At 38.2% G+C, this 16,738-nt stretch overlaps 1 protein-coding gene across 2 annotated transcripts in view; it reads right to left on the bottom strand.

Moving 5' to 3' along the window:
- Positions 1-16,738, bottom strand: part of diaph2 (diaphanous-related formin 2) — a 345,696-nt gene that overhangs the window by 113,775 nt on the left and 215,183 nt on the right. For both annotated transcript variants that reach the window (XM_085789352.1, XM_085789351.1), the window contains exon 25: positions 15,088-15,217. In XM_085789352.1, the coding sequence (XP_085645478.1) occupies positions 15,088-15,217 (130 nt within the window). The remainder of the gene's footprint in view (positions 1-15,087; positions 15,218-16,738) is intronic.

Below are 16,738 nucleotides of genomic sequence, written 5' to 3'. Positions count from 1 at the left end.
AATGAATCAAAATACACATGGCTAAATCAACATAAAAGAATAGTAGGATCAACTGTAGCTTTGAGCTACACAAATCAAATTGAAATTGTGCCAGCTTCCACCAACTTGTTTGTGTTGACAGAGCTGGGCAGCTGCACCACTTCACCTGCCTCCAGGGTGCACCAGGAAGGGAAAACCCTGAGGGAGTGATAACTCCAGCAACACTTAGGGGACATGTCATAAATACCCTGGCTATCTTATGCCTATCAGTGCCTACAATTATCAGTAACAAACCTAATGAAACATCAAACTAAAGACATTAATTGATTAGTTAGGTGTGTTTTTTCCTGGCTATTAAACATGTGCAATGACGCGCGGCAACAGTTTGTTAACTTAAAGACGGTAATGTCCTGAGTTCGATTTCAAGTCAGTATCCTTTGCAGCATGACACATTCCTCTCTCAGTCACTTTAAAGGTATTCAGAAAAGAAAATTGAATTTGAGCCCACAGTGGGTCTTAACATTAGTGTAATAACTCATCTATCAGATGATGTAGCGCAAACTTTGTGCAAAATTCTATTTTCGAGTAAATCCGGGATGAAAGTGCGGTAGTTTTTTTTTCGCATTGGATAATGCAGGTGCACGAATTATGCATCACGTTGCTCACGATTCATCAGCCACTGATATTGGATCCGTCATCCGTCAATCAAACGTCTGAGACAACACACACACACACACCGAGCTCGGTCTCGCCCCAAACATTGACACGCCCGCTTGATAACAACCAATCAAATTTGTTTTCCTTACTTCATAAGGACAGAAGATTTTAATTGTATTACACTGGGTTTTTGATGATGCAGTATTATACATTACAACCTGCATACATACAAGTGAACTCATACTTCACAGAAGCCCTGCATATACTTAGAATCAATTATAAATTGTATAATTGTAATAACATGTTGCATGTGACATACTGTCCCATTTCCCATGTTTTTTTTGTTGTTGTTTTTTTTTTAAAGTGAATCTGTCTAAATCCACAGCATCACTTTTATTTGGCTTGCAGAGCATAAACACTCTTGGTAACATAACATTATTGTAGTTATAGTGTATGTTTTTTTTTTTTTCTCATCCTTTTCTATTGTGGCCACAAATACAAACGTTTTTAGTGTGTGAACAAGCTGCCATCTTTCGGGTAATATCATCCTAAAAGGTGATGCTGTGGCTGGATATCTCTATTTGTAAGAAAGCATAATCATTTCCTGAACTGAAAGCAGAGGGGGTGAGAATGATATCAGATTCATTACACTGAGGAAAAGCATTCTCCTATGGTGGTACGCAATATAGAACACCCCTTTCATGACAATTATTAATACGCTGCCCCATTTATTTGCAGTATCAACCTCACTCCAATGAAGGTTGTCCCTCTGATCAGTATGCAGGCGACCTGGCTTCAAATCCTCAATTTCACATGCAAATGCGGTGCAACTGATTTAAATAATATTTGAATATGGATCACACAGTGTGACTCCATATCACAGAGCTGTAAAAAAAAAAAAAAAAAAAAAAAAAGAAGGTGGAAAATGCAAATCATCAACATGTAAAAGAAAGGTCATAGTCAGGACCTGTTAGATTTATTTTGGAAATAAAGGGTTGGCTGCTAAATTAAACTCGTTCCATAAAGCCTCAGGACAAACTTAGAGATCAGCATCATTTACATCATAAAAGAAAACACAATATGGTCTCTACTATGCTAAGGAAGAAGTATGTGTTGTGAAGGTGGATTTGGCTGGTATGCACCAAACAAACAGACCTGTTTTCATCCTAGATTACAAAACATGCTAGGAAGAGGAGAACAGGTGATATTCACAAAGCTTTGACAACAGTGAATCTTGTGCCTCAGTCACACTCAATTCGCCCACAACACAGAGCCCTATCACTGTAAACACTTGAGAGAAGCAGCATGACACCACTGCAGGTGCAATGGTTTACACACTAGTTCACAACAATATAGCTGTGATCATTTTGAAATTCACCAAAGCAGAAATCAGTAATTTTCTGGAATGGGAAGAAGAAAGAAACAACCGTGTTGCATGTTGAGAACAAATACCTGGAAGATGGTTTTCATGATAGAAACACATAAGCACGATCTTGTCGGACCCAGCAAAAACCAAAGTGTACCACATAAATGTTGCAATACAGGCAGTGAATGCCTATGTATTGCTATATCTATGCTCCTCTGGGGGTATAAATCACAAGTGATAGTGGAATCCTCACACATAGTGGCATGCATTAACTGAAAGGGGCGCATGGGAGCCTGCTCCCCTGGGCCTAGTAAAAGTCCAATGAGCAGCCCTGCAACGCTCGCTTCAGGCCATGCCTTTAAATTATATATTGATGACAGCCCATGATAAAAATGACCTGATTTAGTATCCAAAATCAATTCCCACCCCATGATGCACAGGGGTTGGCTAGCGAAAGCTGCCCAGATTCTTATGACAGCATTTGAGCAACAGACACGTTTCCTCAAGCAGTGGTCAATACAGGGAGAAAGTGTGGGAAGGAATTCAAGACAAACAGAGGCACCTAGTCGGTAAATAATCTGTTGCCTCTCTAGGTAAATAGTATGTCTGGTACGATGGGTCTTTTTCTTTATGTCATGGTGTGATTTGTGTCTGGGGATGGACAGAACTGCACGATAAATGAGAGCTCTAAACTCTTGTTCTGTTGATTTGAAACATATCACTGAGCTTTTTTTCTTCAAGTACACTTAACCATGACAAAGTGTGTGTTTGTGTAAGATTTTAGAACTGAGAATTTCTGTTCAAGACAGTATCAGTAGGAAAACCTAAAATGAGAAATGAGTTTTGATATCAACTTTGCAACTTGTTTAAAGGTAGCAACAATGTCTTCTGCTGTTAATTGCACAGGAGGATTTGCTCTTAAAAGAACAACAGGACAAGAGGATAAAACCCAAGTTTTCAGAAACACCAACACACACCACACCACATGTCTGATCTTTGAGAGACACTTGAAGCATATTCCTGCCTACATGATGTGAGACAAGAGTATCAAGTCTCCACTTTCAACGCAGTGAAAAGGATCACACAGAACTCAGGAGTGATTTAAATATTTAGCTTCCCACCTACTTCATCAGTATACTTTAAGTACTAAAGTAATGCCAGTGAAAGCCCTGGCATGTGCACCAGGAGACCTAGATTTTAGATAATTAATATACCAGTTCTTGTAACTTTTATGTGTTTTTTCACAATACTTCTTGTTTAATGTTACACGGTTTTGCAGGATTCTCTGCTACTGTAGGTATTATTATGAGGTTCTTACTAGGTGGCATTGTATCAAGACAGAGGAATGAAATTAAAATAATAATAACAATAATGGCGCTCAGTTCAGTTCAGGAGTTTCTCTGTTTTGTTGGTCTTCGGTCTTTTCTATGAATTTTAATTAAGTCAGACAAAACCAAATCAGTCATCCCAGGATTATAAAATAAAATGTAATTTCCCACTTCTGCTGGAAAGAAGTATTACTTCTTCTCTGCTGAAAAGACGTAATACAAGTGGTTTGTGGAGGAGAACTTGGAAGAGCACTTTGGGTTAATGCTAAAATGACTATTTAACAATTGTATGATACCTATTTGGCAAGCTTAGCCTTTTTAATATAGATCTCAGCAGCACTGAACCGTCACATAAGCACACAACATAAATCCTGAGCAGGGTGGGCATATTGTACTGTAGATTATATTCTTTCATTGAGTCAATATTACAAATCCCTGCACTTGTTATTGTAACGCCTCAACAGAACCTTATCTAGAGGGTGCAGGGATCACCTCAGGGAAACTCAATTTCCTGCTCATTTGTGCAACAATCTTAATCATTATCTTACTCATCAGAATCGCCTGATAGACATGCTATCACGAGTCTCTCCATGAAAACAACTTCAAAGTTCACTAATGTTTAGCACAATGTCCTGTCGGTGACTGCTGCAGTTCAAGAATACAGCATATCTGTTACTCAGCAAAAGCATGTCAGGTCAGAACCATTGTGTCTGCCTCACCTCATGTTAGATGCTTGTATCAGTGCACACAGATAATACTATGAGTCTGCTTTGTGATACTGTCCTGAGCAAATGTTGATGTAAAGCACTGAGCCAATCACTAAGCCAACCACTGGAGTTGTTAATCAGAAATACACATCAGACATCACCATGGTACCTATCTGTCATGAACTGTTCCACATGTTTGTTTGGTTTTTTTCAACCTGTAATTCCAAAGCATGAATGAGCTGCACAAGCAATTTGAGAGTTTTCTATGAACATACGAGTGACTGGATTGCCAATGGAAATCACTGCTAAACACAATCTGCCAAGCAGCAGTTCTCAACAAATAAGACAAAGATAAAGGGATAAACCAAACCATGTGAACGGGGGAAGAAAATATAAGTACAATTTTAAAATAATTCATGAGATTGGCCTTGAAATAATGGACAGAGATAGGTGTATCTCACAAAAATGAGATCAAGCTGCTGCCTCTCTCACTGCTCAGCCCAAATCCAGGTCTTTATCTACAAAGCAAATGGTTCTTCTAATCAATTCTTCATGGGAGCAACAACCAGCAGCATAAAAGTTACCAAACCCAGGCTATTTTAATGATTTAATGATAATGTGAGGACACAGGATGAGCCATTGGTAATGACTCTAAACCGTACTGCACCCTGTGTGCCACTGGTGCTCCAAGTGACATTCCCCTCTACAAACGAACACTGTATAGCTAGTTATGGTCTCTTGGGAATTACTCCTGCTGAGTTCAATCACTGGAGATCATTACACATGACTTAATATTTGAAGGGATTTGAAGGATATAAGTATTATATGTTTTTTTAAAATTCAGTTTACCCTTTCAAGCTGTTCTAAGTCTGTTGATCAACTATTGATAAATTCTGCAAACACTACAATTAGTTTTGATCTTCAGGGGTGGATTGGTTCTAGTTATGAGTTGGTGGAGAAAAGCCGAGTTACATTTGAAATGGAGCTTCCTTGTTCACCTCAGCTCATGGAACACTCCCAGCATGGGAAATGGTCTACTGTGACAGGCTGAATTTCTAGGCTGGCAAACAGCATTATTCTCATTCCTGGTCCCATTGTCAGCTCTCATTGAAATCTGCTGTCACGGACTGGAGCCTGATGCTAAGCAGGGCTGCTGGCCTCCCTGCATGTGTCTATCTCTGTCTACATTCATACTGCCTGGCCAAAGTGGTGATGTAAGAAATCAGAGGTGCAGGGAAAGAGCGATGGACAGGAAGAAGAAAAAAAAAAGAAAGAGAGAGAATAGTTGTTTTGGTCTCACAATGAACTACTCATCCACCATGAAGTGAGTAAAGAAAAAAAAGAATAAAGAAAAAAAGAAAACTCTCCAGAGCTCATCACTCATCCTGAGCTGGTGGAGCTGGACAGGTCTGTTTCCTGTTCCTAATATTCTTCGTGACAGACTGTCCATTTACACTGCTGGCCTCCCTGATCCTGCTCTATCACTTTCAGGGTCCAGGGATAAGTATACCTTAAACAACCAGTGAGGAAATAGTTTCACTTCTTAGCCACACTGACAACATTAAATTGACTAATGATTGATTGTACTTGATGTTTACTGGTGGGGAAACAAAGCGTTTCTTAATATAAACCTGAAGATCTGAATTCAGGATTTATGATCCAGCACATCATGTAAACTTTAGTTTAATTCTACCAGCATGTCAATCATCTATTTTTTTTTCTTTCTTTCTTTTTCACAAAACGATGTGTTGGTGTGATGGTGATTGTTAAAGGCGGCAAACTCTGTAATGAAAACAAATATTTCTGGCTTTGGTTTGCTAGCTGTGTGTGCAGCAATGCAGAACATGTCCAGTCAAATCATCTGGAAATCTGGGTCTCAGGACTCCAAAGACTGTCGTTGTTTGTGTGTTACTGAAGACTTTGCCTTCAATAATACAACTACCCTTTGCTAAATTCCTTTGATGTATAAATGATGAGTTCTCAAACACGAAAAGCTTCCGAGGAGAGTTTGCTTGGTGCTTAGGCTCTGAAACGCCAACCAAATGATAGATGGAAAGGTGCAGGTCTAATACGAGCAGGGCACTCAAATGTAAACAAACCCACAATCATTAACAGCAAACTTTTATGACTTGACCAACAGTGTGAAAGCCAAAACTTCCAAACATAACAAAATGGATACCACAGAAAAGTGCAACTAGCTGCCCTTCTTTACTCCTAGAAGAGCAAATATGCCTGCGGTTTTCTGATGTTCTTATCCTATTTAAACTCTACTCCATCCACTGGATCATGTCTTGTGTTCAATCTTTTTTTTATATAAATCAAAACTTAGGACCAAACATATTCTACCATTATCAGTGGGAGGATCTAACCCTATTGATTTAGCATTGATACAGATTTCAAAATGTTTACACTTGAAAGTTAGAGCTTAAAACGTAGGGAAGCAGTAGACAAATACACAGCAGAGCCAGAACACAAAAAAAGAACTTATTTTGGAAAAAAAAGTATTACTGAACACTAGTACAACCATCTGACTATTCTGCCTAATCTAAGTTTCTTCTGAAATAGGAACATTTTTGTTTCTTGACTATTGCTTCGAGTCATCTAGGGTACAGTATGGCTCCACCAGCTCTGTCCGCCTGGATTTGTATTTTACTTTGCCTCTTCTTGCAGATCCTCTCTGTCTTAGATTGGAAGGGAAGCATTAGTGAGCTCCAATCTCCAGGTCTCTTCATAGATTTTCAAAAGGGTATCAATCCAGGCTTTAGCTGAGCCTCTGAAGTGCACACAGAGACAAAGCCACTCCACTGTTGTCCTGGGGTTGTGCGCTCTTGGCTGGTATAGGCGACTCTCCACCTAGGTTTGAAGTTATGTGCACTTGCTGCAGTTTTGATGAAAGTCTCCCTGGGGCATGATCTTGTAGCCACTTAAACAAAACCACATGATGAACTCCGCCTGGGTTCTCATTTGTAAAACTGTGGCTGATATTACACTAACTACATGTACAACAAAAGATGAAAACTGCATATCTTTAAAAAATATTCCAATTTAGAAAACTGTCTTTACGTTCACCTTGCAATTTCCCACTTTATAAATTGCAATAAAGTTGAAATGCTGCACAATGGTGAGCCTCATATCACACCCTATTAACTCTCGCGATTAAATGGCAAATGGAATTCCCATTGAGAATATTAATATGCACCTAAATCAGATTGTCATTCAATTACTTCTAAGGGAGAATGGAAAAGTTTGACTACAAATCTAAGAAGGGAAATTTCACTGACTGTGAAATCGATTATTTATATATTTCTATGTGTGAGTGAGATGGTCTCTTGTTAGTGGCAACAGCTATGGCATTCCTACTTAGAGAGAGTTTATCAAGTGTCTGCATATCACTGCAGCCGTGAAAGCTATTAATTTAAAGAGCTGAACAAGAGCACAGAGCCATCACTGAAGAAGTGGCCATGAACAACGAGAAGCTTGTTGAGGAACACTAGCAAACTAAGGGTTACACTAGTAGAGGTCAGGGGACATGGGTGATATAAAAACTCACATCCTCAGAGAAGGACGCCTGCCTATGATTGAAAATTGCAGCATCAGTGGGATTGTTACCCTCAAGAGAGAAATGCTAGGCATTAAGCCATAGAGATTAGTAAACAGGCCATCCCTTTCTTACATAGAACCACATTAAATGATTCATATTGTAGGCAATCTCTGTGTCTAGATGTTGATGACATTTATTAGGCTATGTAATTTGATAGGGAGGAATATTTCACAAGGCCCTTCATCACACCAGCCACACATACAAGAAGAGGAGCTGATATCATGGCTAATAAGGATCCTAATAAACTGATACACTCCACAAATTTCCTGTCTTTTACATATCGACATTAAGATAAGACTATGTTGTATTAGCATAGCAAAACAAAAGAAAGAAAAATATAAGAATTAAAATAACAATAAAATACTATTTATAAGAAAGACAGCAGAAAGTGTCACGCTAATTGTTCGACATACATTACGTAGTAAACCAATAATAAACACTACGTTGGACATTGTTCAAATGAATCTTGAGGGTTGGTGTTCAATGGTTGCTACTGGGATTTTACCAAAACAAAAACCCTATAACTCCAAATCACAACACATACAGTATATACAGCAAACTAGTGGGTGAATATGTTGTATTTTGCATTGTGGTCAGCATTTGAGGGACATTTGTTAAATATAAGAGTCATTGGGGAATAGTTCTAAATTAATCTGGGGAATCAGTAAGGTTGCCAAGCAGGCAGATAAAAGATCATTTACCACTGCATAAATGTAAAGACTGAAGAGTTTCTTAAACAACAATGTGAATACCTTTATCCATCTGAGGTATTTGAGGGATTGCTTTGTGCATTTGTGAGTAGATTAAATACTACAGCCTTAATATAATTAGAACTTTATTTTACTATTTGTAACACTGTATTACAACTACTGCAAATGTGATGTTTTTCCTCTGCTTTCATACAGCCCTAGTCGAATACAATAAACATGCTTGACACATGTGTATGCCATATGCATGTGAAGTCCCTAATGTGGCTTTCCTCATCATCGCCTAGGTCATCAATTTTTAAATTGTGAGTCAATACATGTAAGCTGTAAAATTAATGATTAAGCAACTGCCTAAGTGCGAAGGATCAACTTGACATGAAATCTCAATAAAAAGCAAAAACATCAATAACAATCAAAAAAACTACATATTTCTACAAAATTTTCTGTGATACCAAAGTGTTTGGCTTGAATAATGTCCATTCTTCCTCAAGCTTCAACAGCTGATTTTAGTGAGCTCTCTAGACATGGCATGAGGGAATATCCTCTCAACCCCATGATTCCCTGCAACTCCATTGAAACCAAAAGACAAATGATCCCCTCTGTGTTCCACCCCATCCAGAAAGGCATTTTGTCTACGTAATACAGAGCAAAGTACTGCTAGGAGTTTAAATGGGAAATGGGCACTGCTTTATTATGCTGCAGTGCCTTGAAATGAATGTGGATAATAGATATATTCACAGCGGTATTAATATCCTCAGAGTTCATCTTTTTTTTCCCCCCCTCATTCTCCATTTTCTCTCTCACAGGCTCCAAAGTACTTTGCCCTTGGCTATGCCTTATACTAAATAGATTTATGAGAACATTTGTGTCATATTTCCTCTTTTTCCGGATTGTCACGACAGATTGTCACTGCACCACTGATTGAGTGGAATCACCACACAGACTTAGGTCCCATTGTCAGGCCCCACATATCCATCTCTAGGGGGTATTTAACAAGGCAAATTGGCCAATCACACTTCTCTCAAGGCTTTGCCACTGGTATTAAGATGAGGTCAGGGGTATGAAAATAGTGAAATCTATGACTACATTCCAACTAATTATAGTCTCAATATGCAATGGTACTTTTATGGATGAATGCATACAAAGTATATACGTATACAGTATGTTCAGTATTGACTACACACAATTAGGTGGTCTGTCATCCTCGAAGAATGAGTCAGGAAGATACAACGAGATGGTAATTTTCAGGCAGATAAGAATATGATGGGAAATGCATTTACACTTTGATATGACCTGGTCACTAACCTTAATTTATACATTTATCACCCTCACATTCAACAACTACCTTAAAGGTACATTGTGTAAGAATTACTCCCATCTAGCGTTGCGGTTGTAGATCGCAAGCAACTCAGTCGTATTTTTCATGCAGCATTCACGTGAAATTGGGCTTAAGGCAGATGGACAACAGCCACTGCAGGTAACGGTATCAACAAGCCTCTATTTAAACAAGTGGCCCGTCAGCAAGAGGCAAAACAATACACATGACAATATGTTGTCATGGCGATGTCGTATTGTTTACCTGACCCATGTTTTACCGGCTTTCTCTCGACTTCTGTGACTAAAATGACATCTGGTTTGTTACCGACGGCCGTTTTTCCGACTGCACCTGAATGCAGCATTCACGTGCAGTCCTCACAGTCCTCACTGCACCGCGGTGACTTTTCACAGACGCCACCTCGACCTGAGCCGACAGCTCCGATGTCTCCGGTGAGTTTACGTGGTTTCCTACCATCAGCTGCCACTGAACGTAAAAACATGGCGAAACGACATGTCAGCTACCAACCGAGCTTGCCCGCTCGATGTATATATGAATGATATGAACGGCAAATTCAGAGCTTACCGGAACACTTCAGTTTGTTGATGGGGGGATTATTGATGAATGAAAAATGTACTTTTGAACGAAATAATCGATTTTCGTGAATAGATAACAGAATAAGTTACACAATGTAGCTTTAAGACTAAAGATGAGAAATACTTTTGATTATATGAAAGCTTGACATTTAAATTGAGAGAAAAATATTTAATCTATCTAATTGTAAGGTCAGGTGGAAATATAATAGTCATGAAGTATAAGTCAAAAATATAATTTGAAATCAATATTAAACATTAACAACATCACGTTCATTCTGAGTGAAACAGTAAAATGTGGGAAGAATCAATCAAACACAGTAATGGGTAACCACAGTTTTATCACAAATTAGCAATCAATTTCCTTTGGAAAGTCAACCAGGTGTGCCAAACTAGTTCAGAGCAAGTCTTGAGCTCATTCAAGGCTAAAATAGCAAATGAAAATGGGATGTATTGAATCAGTTGTATGGCACACCTAAATAGTGTGTTAAAGATAATATCAACCAGGACTGAGAAAATGCTGTTTGTCCTTTTTATGCTGTTACACATCTACTACTTATGCCAGTAAAATTGAAGGCCTGAGTGACCCAGACCTCCTTCAAATCCTTCACCCTTCAATGTGATTTATAAGTAGAGATCCAACTGACATGGTGGCAGGAGAGGATACCAATCCTCTGCCCAGAGAGAGGCAGAGCACAGGGTGAAATATGGAGTAGTTTGGGTACAAAACCAATGATAGAAGCAAAATTGCTCTTGTTATGAAAGAGAACCTTGTTAATTTGGTCAAGGATCCCTCAGGCTATGGGTCAACGTATCATACTTGACATATTTTTCCTGCACATTATTTGATTTCTGTATCTTCAAGAGACATCATCAACAAAGGGAGGTAAGTCTGGCTACAAAATACTGCTGATTGTGACACATCTCTCCACTAGCCCTTTACAAAGATTCTGAGACTGAAAAAGTGTATTGCTTTTGCAGTATCTTTTCACTCTCTGGAGAAAAAAATGCTACTGTAGAAACTGCTGAGAAATACTATCTGTATGTCACGTTCTCTGTGTTCCCCTGTTTAGTTGAGTTTAGTTCCTGTTTTATTTTGAAGGTCTGTTTTCCTGTGTGTCAGGTCTCCGTTCCCTGTTATGTTCCTGTTTCCTGTTTTATTTTGAAGTCCATGTCCTACTCCTGTCTTCCTGTTAAGTTTCCCGCCTGTTTGATTACCTAATGTGTTTCATCTGTCTTGATTGCACCACCTGTGTCTCCCCTTGTCCGATTATTGTGAGTTTGTCAGGGCGTTATGTTCGCCTCCCTGTTCTGAGAGATTAAACTTTAGTTTGCAAGTAATCTGCCTGTGTTAGCTCTTGCATTTGGGTCTTTCCTCCTGCAACCCTGACACAATATCCTTTCCTTGTGTGTTATTCAGGTTGTTATGACTTCACCAGCATTGTTCAATCAGTGGTTTTGAAAGAAAAAAATAGGGTAGCATTTTCTGCAATTTCACAAGGACACTTAGTTTTCCTTCTGAAGAAGAAAATATTTTGCGACGATGAATACCACCATTCTAAATTCAATTCTTCCTAGAAGTTAGTGGCATTCTACGGTTTACACATTTAAACCACTGGACTCACTTGTAATGACATGACTTTGTTGTATGTTTGTCTTTGTTTAGTTCTAAATGTTTAGTATATATATAAAGTCTGCTCAGTTCACTTAATTTATAGGTTGTCTTCAAATTTTGGATTCCCAATGCAGAATAGGAGCCAGAAAACAAATTGTTTAGTGATATATTAAAAAAAAAAAAAAAATACTTGTTGGTCAGCCATTGACCAAACTTTTCACCACACTTCATTGAAACACTCCTGTCAAAAACACATGAAATGAAAGAACTGCCAAGATAATAATGTCTTTGATGGAGTGATTAAGGCGGGATGGCATTGTCGCTGCCAAGACCACCAAATCAGAAAAAGCAAAGGCGAAGTGCTGTTCTGTATTATACTGTGCAAGAGCTTATTACATTCATTTAGCACACCTTTGTCCATAGTGACTTATAAGACATGGGTGGTACAGTACAAAAGATCCAGAATAATTACTAAAAATAATACAATGCAGAAACCAAAATGCCTGCAACAAAGAACTGTGTGTGATTGCATGCTAATTATCTTTGTGAAGTAAAGTTACAGATTAGAACAATTAGGCAATTTTATTTTATGATTTTATGGAATATTAATGTCATCAGGACTCGTTTATAAATGCTTTTTTCTTCATAACATACAGTAGTAGTAAAAAACTAAGCAAAGTAAAGAACCTGTTTTTGCTAAAGGTGAAATGAGTTAAAATACTTTGATAGACTGTACAATATGATATATGCTAAAAGTTGAATGGATGAATGCACTGTGCATTTTTGACAAACATTTCATACACACCATTCTGTGTGATACTTAAAGCAATTTCAACAGCAAATAGTTTTAAAACATTTGGCCTTTCCCCTTGTGCAGATCCTTTGTGGAACATCTGTAGATTGCTACCCCTGCCTCCTTACATAATCATGTGAATTTTAATCAAAAGTGACCTTAATACAGATAGTCTTTGATAATGGCTGAATCCTAAGAGAGAGGAAATCTCTCCTTAGGGAACTTCTCTACGTGCTGAACCTAGTTATTGTTAACCTCTAGCTCCATCAGGCCACTACCGGCTCCCAGCTTCTTTCTTGTGTGTGTGTGTGTGTGTGTGTGTGTGTGTGTAGGTTGGTGGGGGCCAAATCAGACTTTCAGATTGCAATAAACTGTTGTATTGTTGAGATGTTAAACAAACAAACAGAAACACACACACGCACTCACACACAATTAGTTATGATGTTTTGATAAAAGACAAATTGGTGGTTTAGTACTGCAGTTAAATGTGTCACTTATCTATTTCATATTAACAGATGCTTTGGAAGGTAGTGATAAATATCTGCATTAATGCAGACTAAAAGCACTAAAACAGGCTTTTATTGCTACTTGTACCCATCACTAAATGCTGTAGTAGGCTAGGCCACTGAGGGGGGAAATGAAAAACAAAAAACATCAGTTATCTAATTGACAGTCATTAAGGATCAAACATATACGCTATTTAGACTGTTGGTGAAAGTAGTGAAATAACAACTGTGTCAACATCACGACAACAGCAAGATGACAAACCCATTTGTGTGTTGTTTGAGTTGTGCACTGGAGGAGTGAAAGTCTGAAGCAGGCAATCAAGGCAGGGAAAATGATCATTTTCTGAGGCAGTTATGCAGGCATGATTACATTTATCAATGAGTTGTATTAATTGTATAACATTGAAGCATTGCAGACTGTTTGCGAGGTAGTTATAGATTTCCAACGACATATGACCAGTGCATGGCCTCCAATTAAAGCAGAAGTAAGTGATATATTTGTGTTAATATAAGTCTTAAATAGTTATATCTTCCGACAGCAATCACTTACATAGAGTGTTTGGACTGAAACACGGGTCTGTCAGTCACTCTGCTCTGCTCTGAGCCGAAGAGAAAACATTTATCGTATCCTACAGTTTTTATCCAATGAGGAGAGAGAACGGCATGCAGGGCTGTGTGTGCAGCCAAGGGACGCCGTGAATGTGGTGACGTAGCGACGAGGACTGTTATGGTGCGTTCAAGGAAACTCGTATTTTTCCGACCGTGAAGTGGTACCAGTTCGATCTGGTACGAGTTCACCGGTCGGAAGTTACGAGTGGCCGTTATAGTGACTTTCACCGGTAAAACAGGTCGGAAAAACACGAGTGGGTTGCCTGGAACGCTACAAAGTCGTAAGTTGTGACTTGAAGCTGTAATTTACGATTTCAAAAGCCTGCCTGAAACGCAGCATTAGCGAAAACGACCGGACCACTTACTTCTGCTTTAATATATTCCTTTGTCATCTTGCTCAAACTGGATTTTTAGAGGTGTTTTTAAACTTCAACTTCCTCTTATTTTCCTTGTCTTTACATGCCAAAACTGTAAAATATATAAAATAAATAATGTGGCCAAGAGACATTCTCTTAAATGGTTACTGCCCTCTCTCGACTTGAGACATCAGTAACTTTGCTGTCACTCCACTGTCTCAAAATGTCACTGTTACAGCATTATTTTGAAAACCTTTCTTAATTATATGTGATCATCAATGAAGCAAGTGAAGCATGTTGAGCCTGAAGTAAACTTTTTTTATTTATTTTTTTCATATCCCCGTGTCTTAAATTGTTCATGAGGGTTTTTTTGCAGGGGGGATTTAATTTCTGGCCTCAGTCAGTTAACTGGCTTCTCCTTGAATAATTCATTTCCATCAAATGACAAAGTTGATATAATTCAAAATTTGTACATATAGACATCTAAATATATACAGAGCACAAAGACTATTCAGTCCACTTACACAATGGCTGGCAGTCTCAGTCAAGTGCATAATTAGCTGAATTAGATTAAATAACCAATTATGAGACTAACAAAGTAAATAAGCCTGCAGGGATTCCACCAAATGCTTGATAATAGAATTAGAGAGGAATTAGTTTATTGACAGGCTGAATGACAGTGTGGTCGGACAAAACGCTCTATTTTTGTCACAGAGAGATTGTCCTGGCTGTCGTTAAGGGATTGTAATTTAAGTGCGAAAATGTGTTGGAAATAATACAGAATAAGTAAATCGGTGTAATGTAGGGTTATACATTTGCTACATTATTTGTATATTGTCTAAAGTCCTTAAACCTTAGCCTGTATTCAATACCAGATGATGAGGTCACTTTAACTTTTATATTGTACATGGTGTGATGTGTGATGGTCTAAAGACATAAAGACATAGAGACTTACCTCTGCTGGCATTGTCCACATGCTCCAGTTCATCTGGAAACCTCAAAATCTCTGGATGATTCTCTTCACACTTGTCAGCCAGGAAATGAAGAAGTGTTGTATTCTGACTGATGGATTTAGTGTCTCGCAGCTAAAAAGAAAAAGAGAAAATAACTGATTAACCCACATATTAATACTCATTAACTTTTCAAATATGCTACACAGGGGTTTAATAACGGCATATTCATATCTCTGTTAAATTACCAGAACTTCTTGAAGATGTAAAAGCAAAACTGCTCTTGCCTGACCAGTTAGACAATGAATGATTATAAGGCTGAGTGAAGCCATAGAGAAATGCAGTGCTTGAAACATCCAAATCAAAGAGCAAATGAATTGACAAAAAAGCAACAATGGCTGTGATGTAGGTGCCCAATGCCCATCCTTTCAGAACAATAGATACTGTATGTCTTTAAATAGGGTTAGGGGGATGAAACTGCATTATGATGGCAACATATAGACAACTATTTACAGATGGATAAACACAAACAAAGTACAGTACAGTACAGTACACAGTACATATGATATTTACACACATACGATGAGGCCACAACCATATGAATAAAAGTGTGGGGAAGAAAACTTTGAATCAAAGTACTGTATTGTGTTAGCCACAAATGTACATGTGCTTCTGTGTCTGTGTTCATACACAGGAGCCGGAGACTCCACATCAGTGCATAGGAAACATGTTCCGTATTCATCCCCCACCGTGATTGCCATGCTGTTTGAATGGCATGCTGGGAAAGCTAATTAGCACAACCTACCTGTGTGTACTCATACTGATAATATCTGTGCTATAAACAGCCTGCAGTTGGACATGCCCACACATGCACATGCACACACCCACTCCAATTGGGCAATAGTGAACTCAAACAAGGCATTCAGAGGTATACCATCACAAACCAGCACACACACACACACATATATACTTCCAGTAGATGAGGATCACATTGAGTAATCACAATTTAATTTCATGGATTTTAGATTTTAATTTGTCTACTGTTATGTACCAAACTGTCATTACACCTGATGCCATGTCCTAACTACGGTAATACTAATGACCTAAAATAAAAAGAGTTCTAAATGATCTGGTAAAACATATCTTGTATTTATAGTTTGTAACACATTTCCCATTGTGCCAAAGATGTGTTAATAATTTACAGAAGCTTCTTTAAGGCGAACCAATCATCTGCCTCTACAGGGAAGGAGAATGGAAACGCTGTGGGGTTATATCAAGTATAGAACACAGGTGGTGAAACCATTCCAGGTAAAAAACATTTAAATTATCATTCATATCATATCATATCATTATCATTCATATAATTATTAACACAGCATATTATCATTGTGAGGTGAATTTTTTTTGACAGAAAAAAACTGGACCAAGACCACAGGGCATGCATATTGACTAATTCATAAACACCACCTGAACTGCTCTACTCAAACCTGTAGTTTTGATTTTATATATACAGCTTTAATTAAATGATCATTCAGTATAATCAGGGCTTATCATGTCATTTTTAATTTATTTTTTTCAGTCTGGGACTCCATCTACTTTTTTTTTGTGGAAAACAAGCTTTTTAAAATAAAGTTGATCTTTAAACTGCAGTGAAAC

The sequence above is a fragment of the Trachurus japonicus genome, chromosome 10 (genome assembly GCF_045865225.1).
Source record: "Trachurus japonicus isolate A0001 chromosome 10, Traja_1.0".
NCBI lineage: Eukaryota > Metazoa > Chordata > Actinopteri > Carangiformes > Carangidae > Trachurus > Trachurus japonicus.
This window is presented reverse-complemented; position numbering and strand designations above follow the sequence as displayed.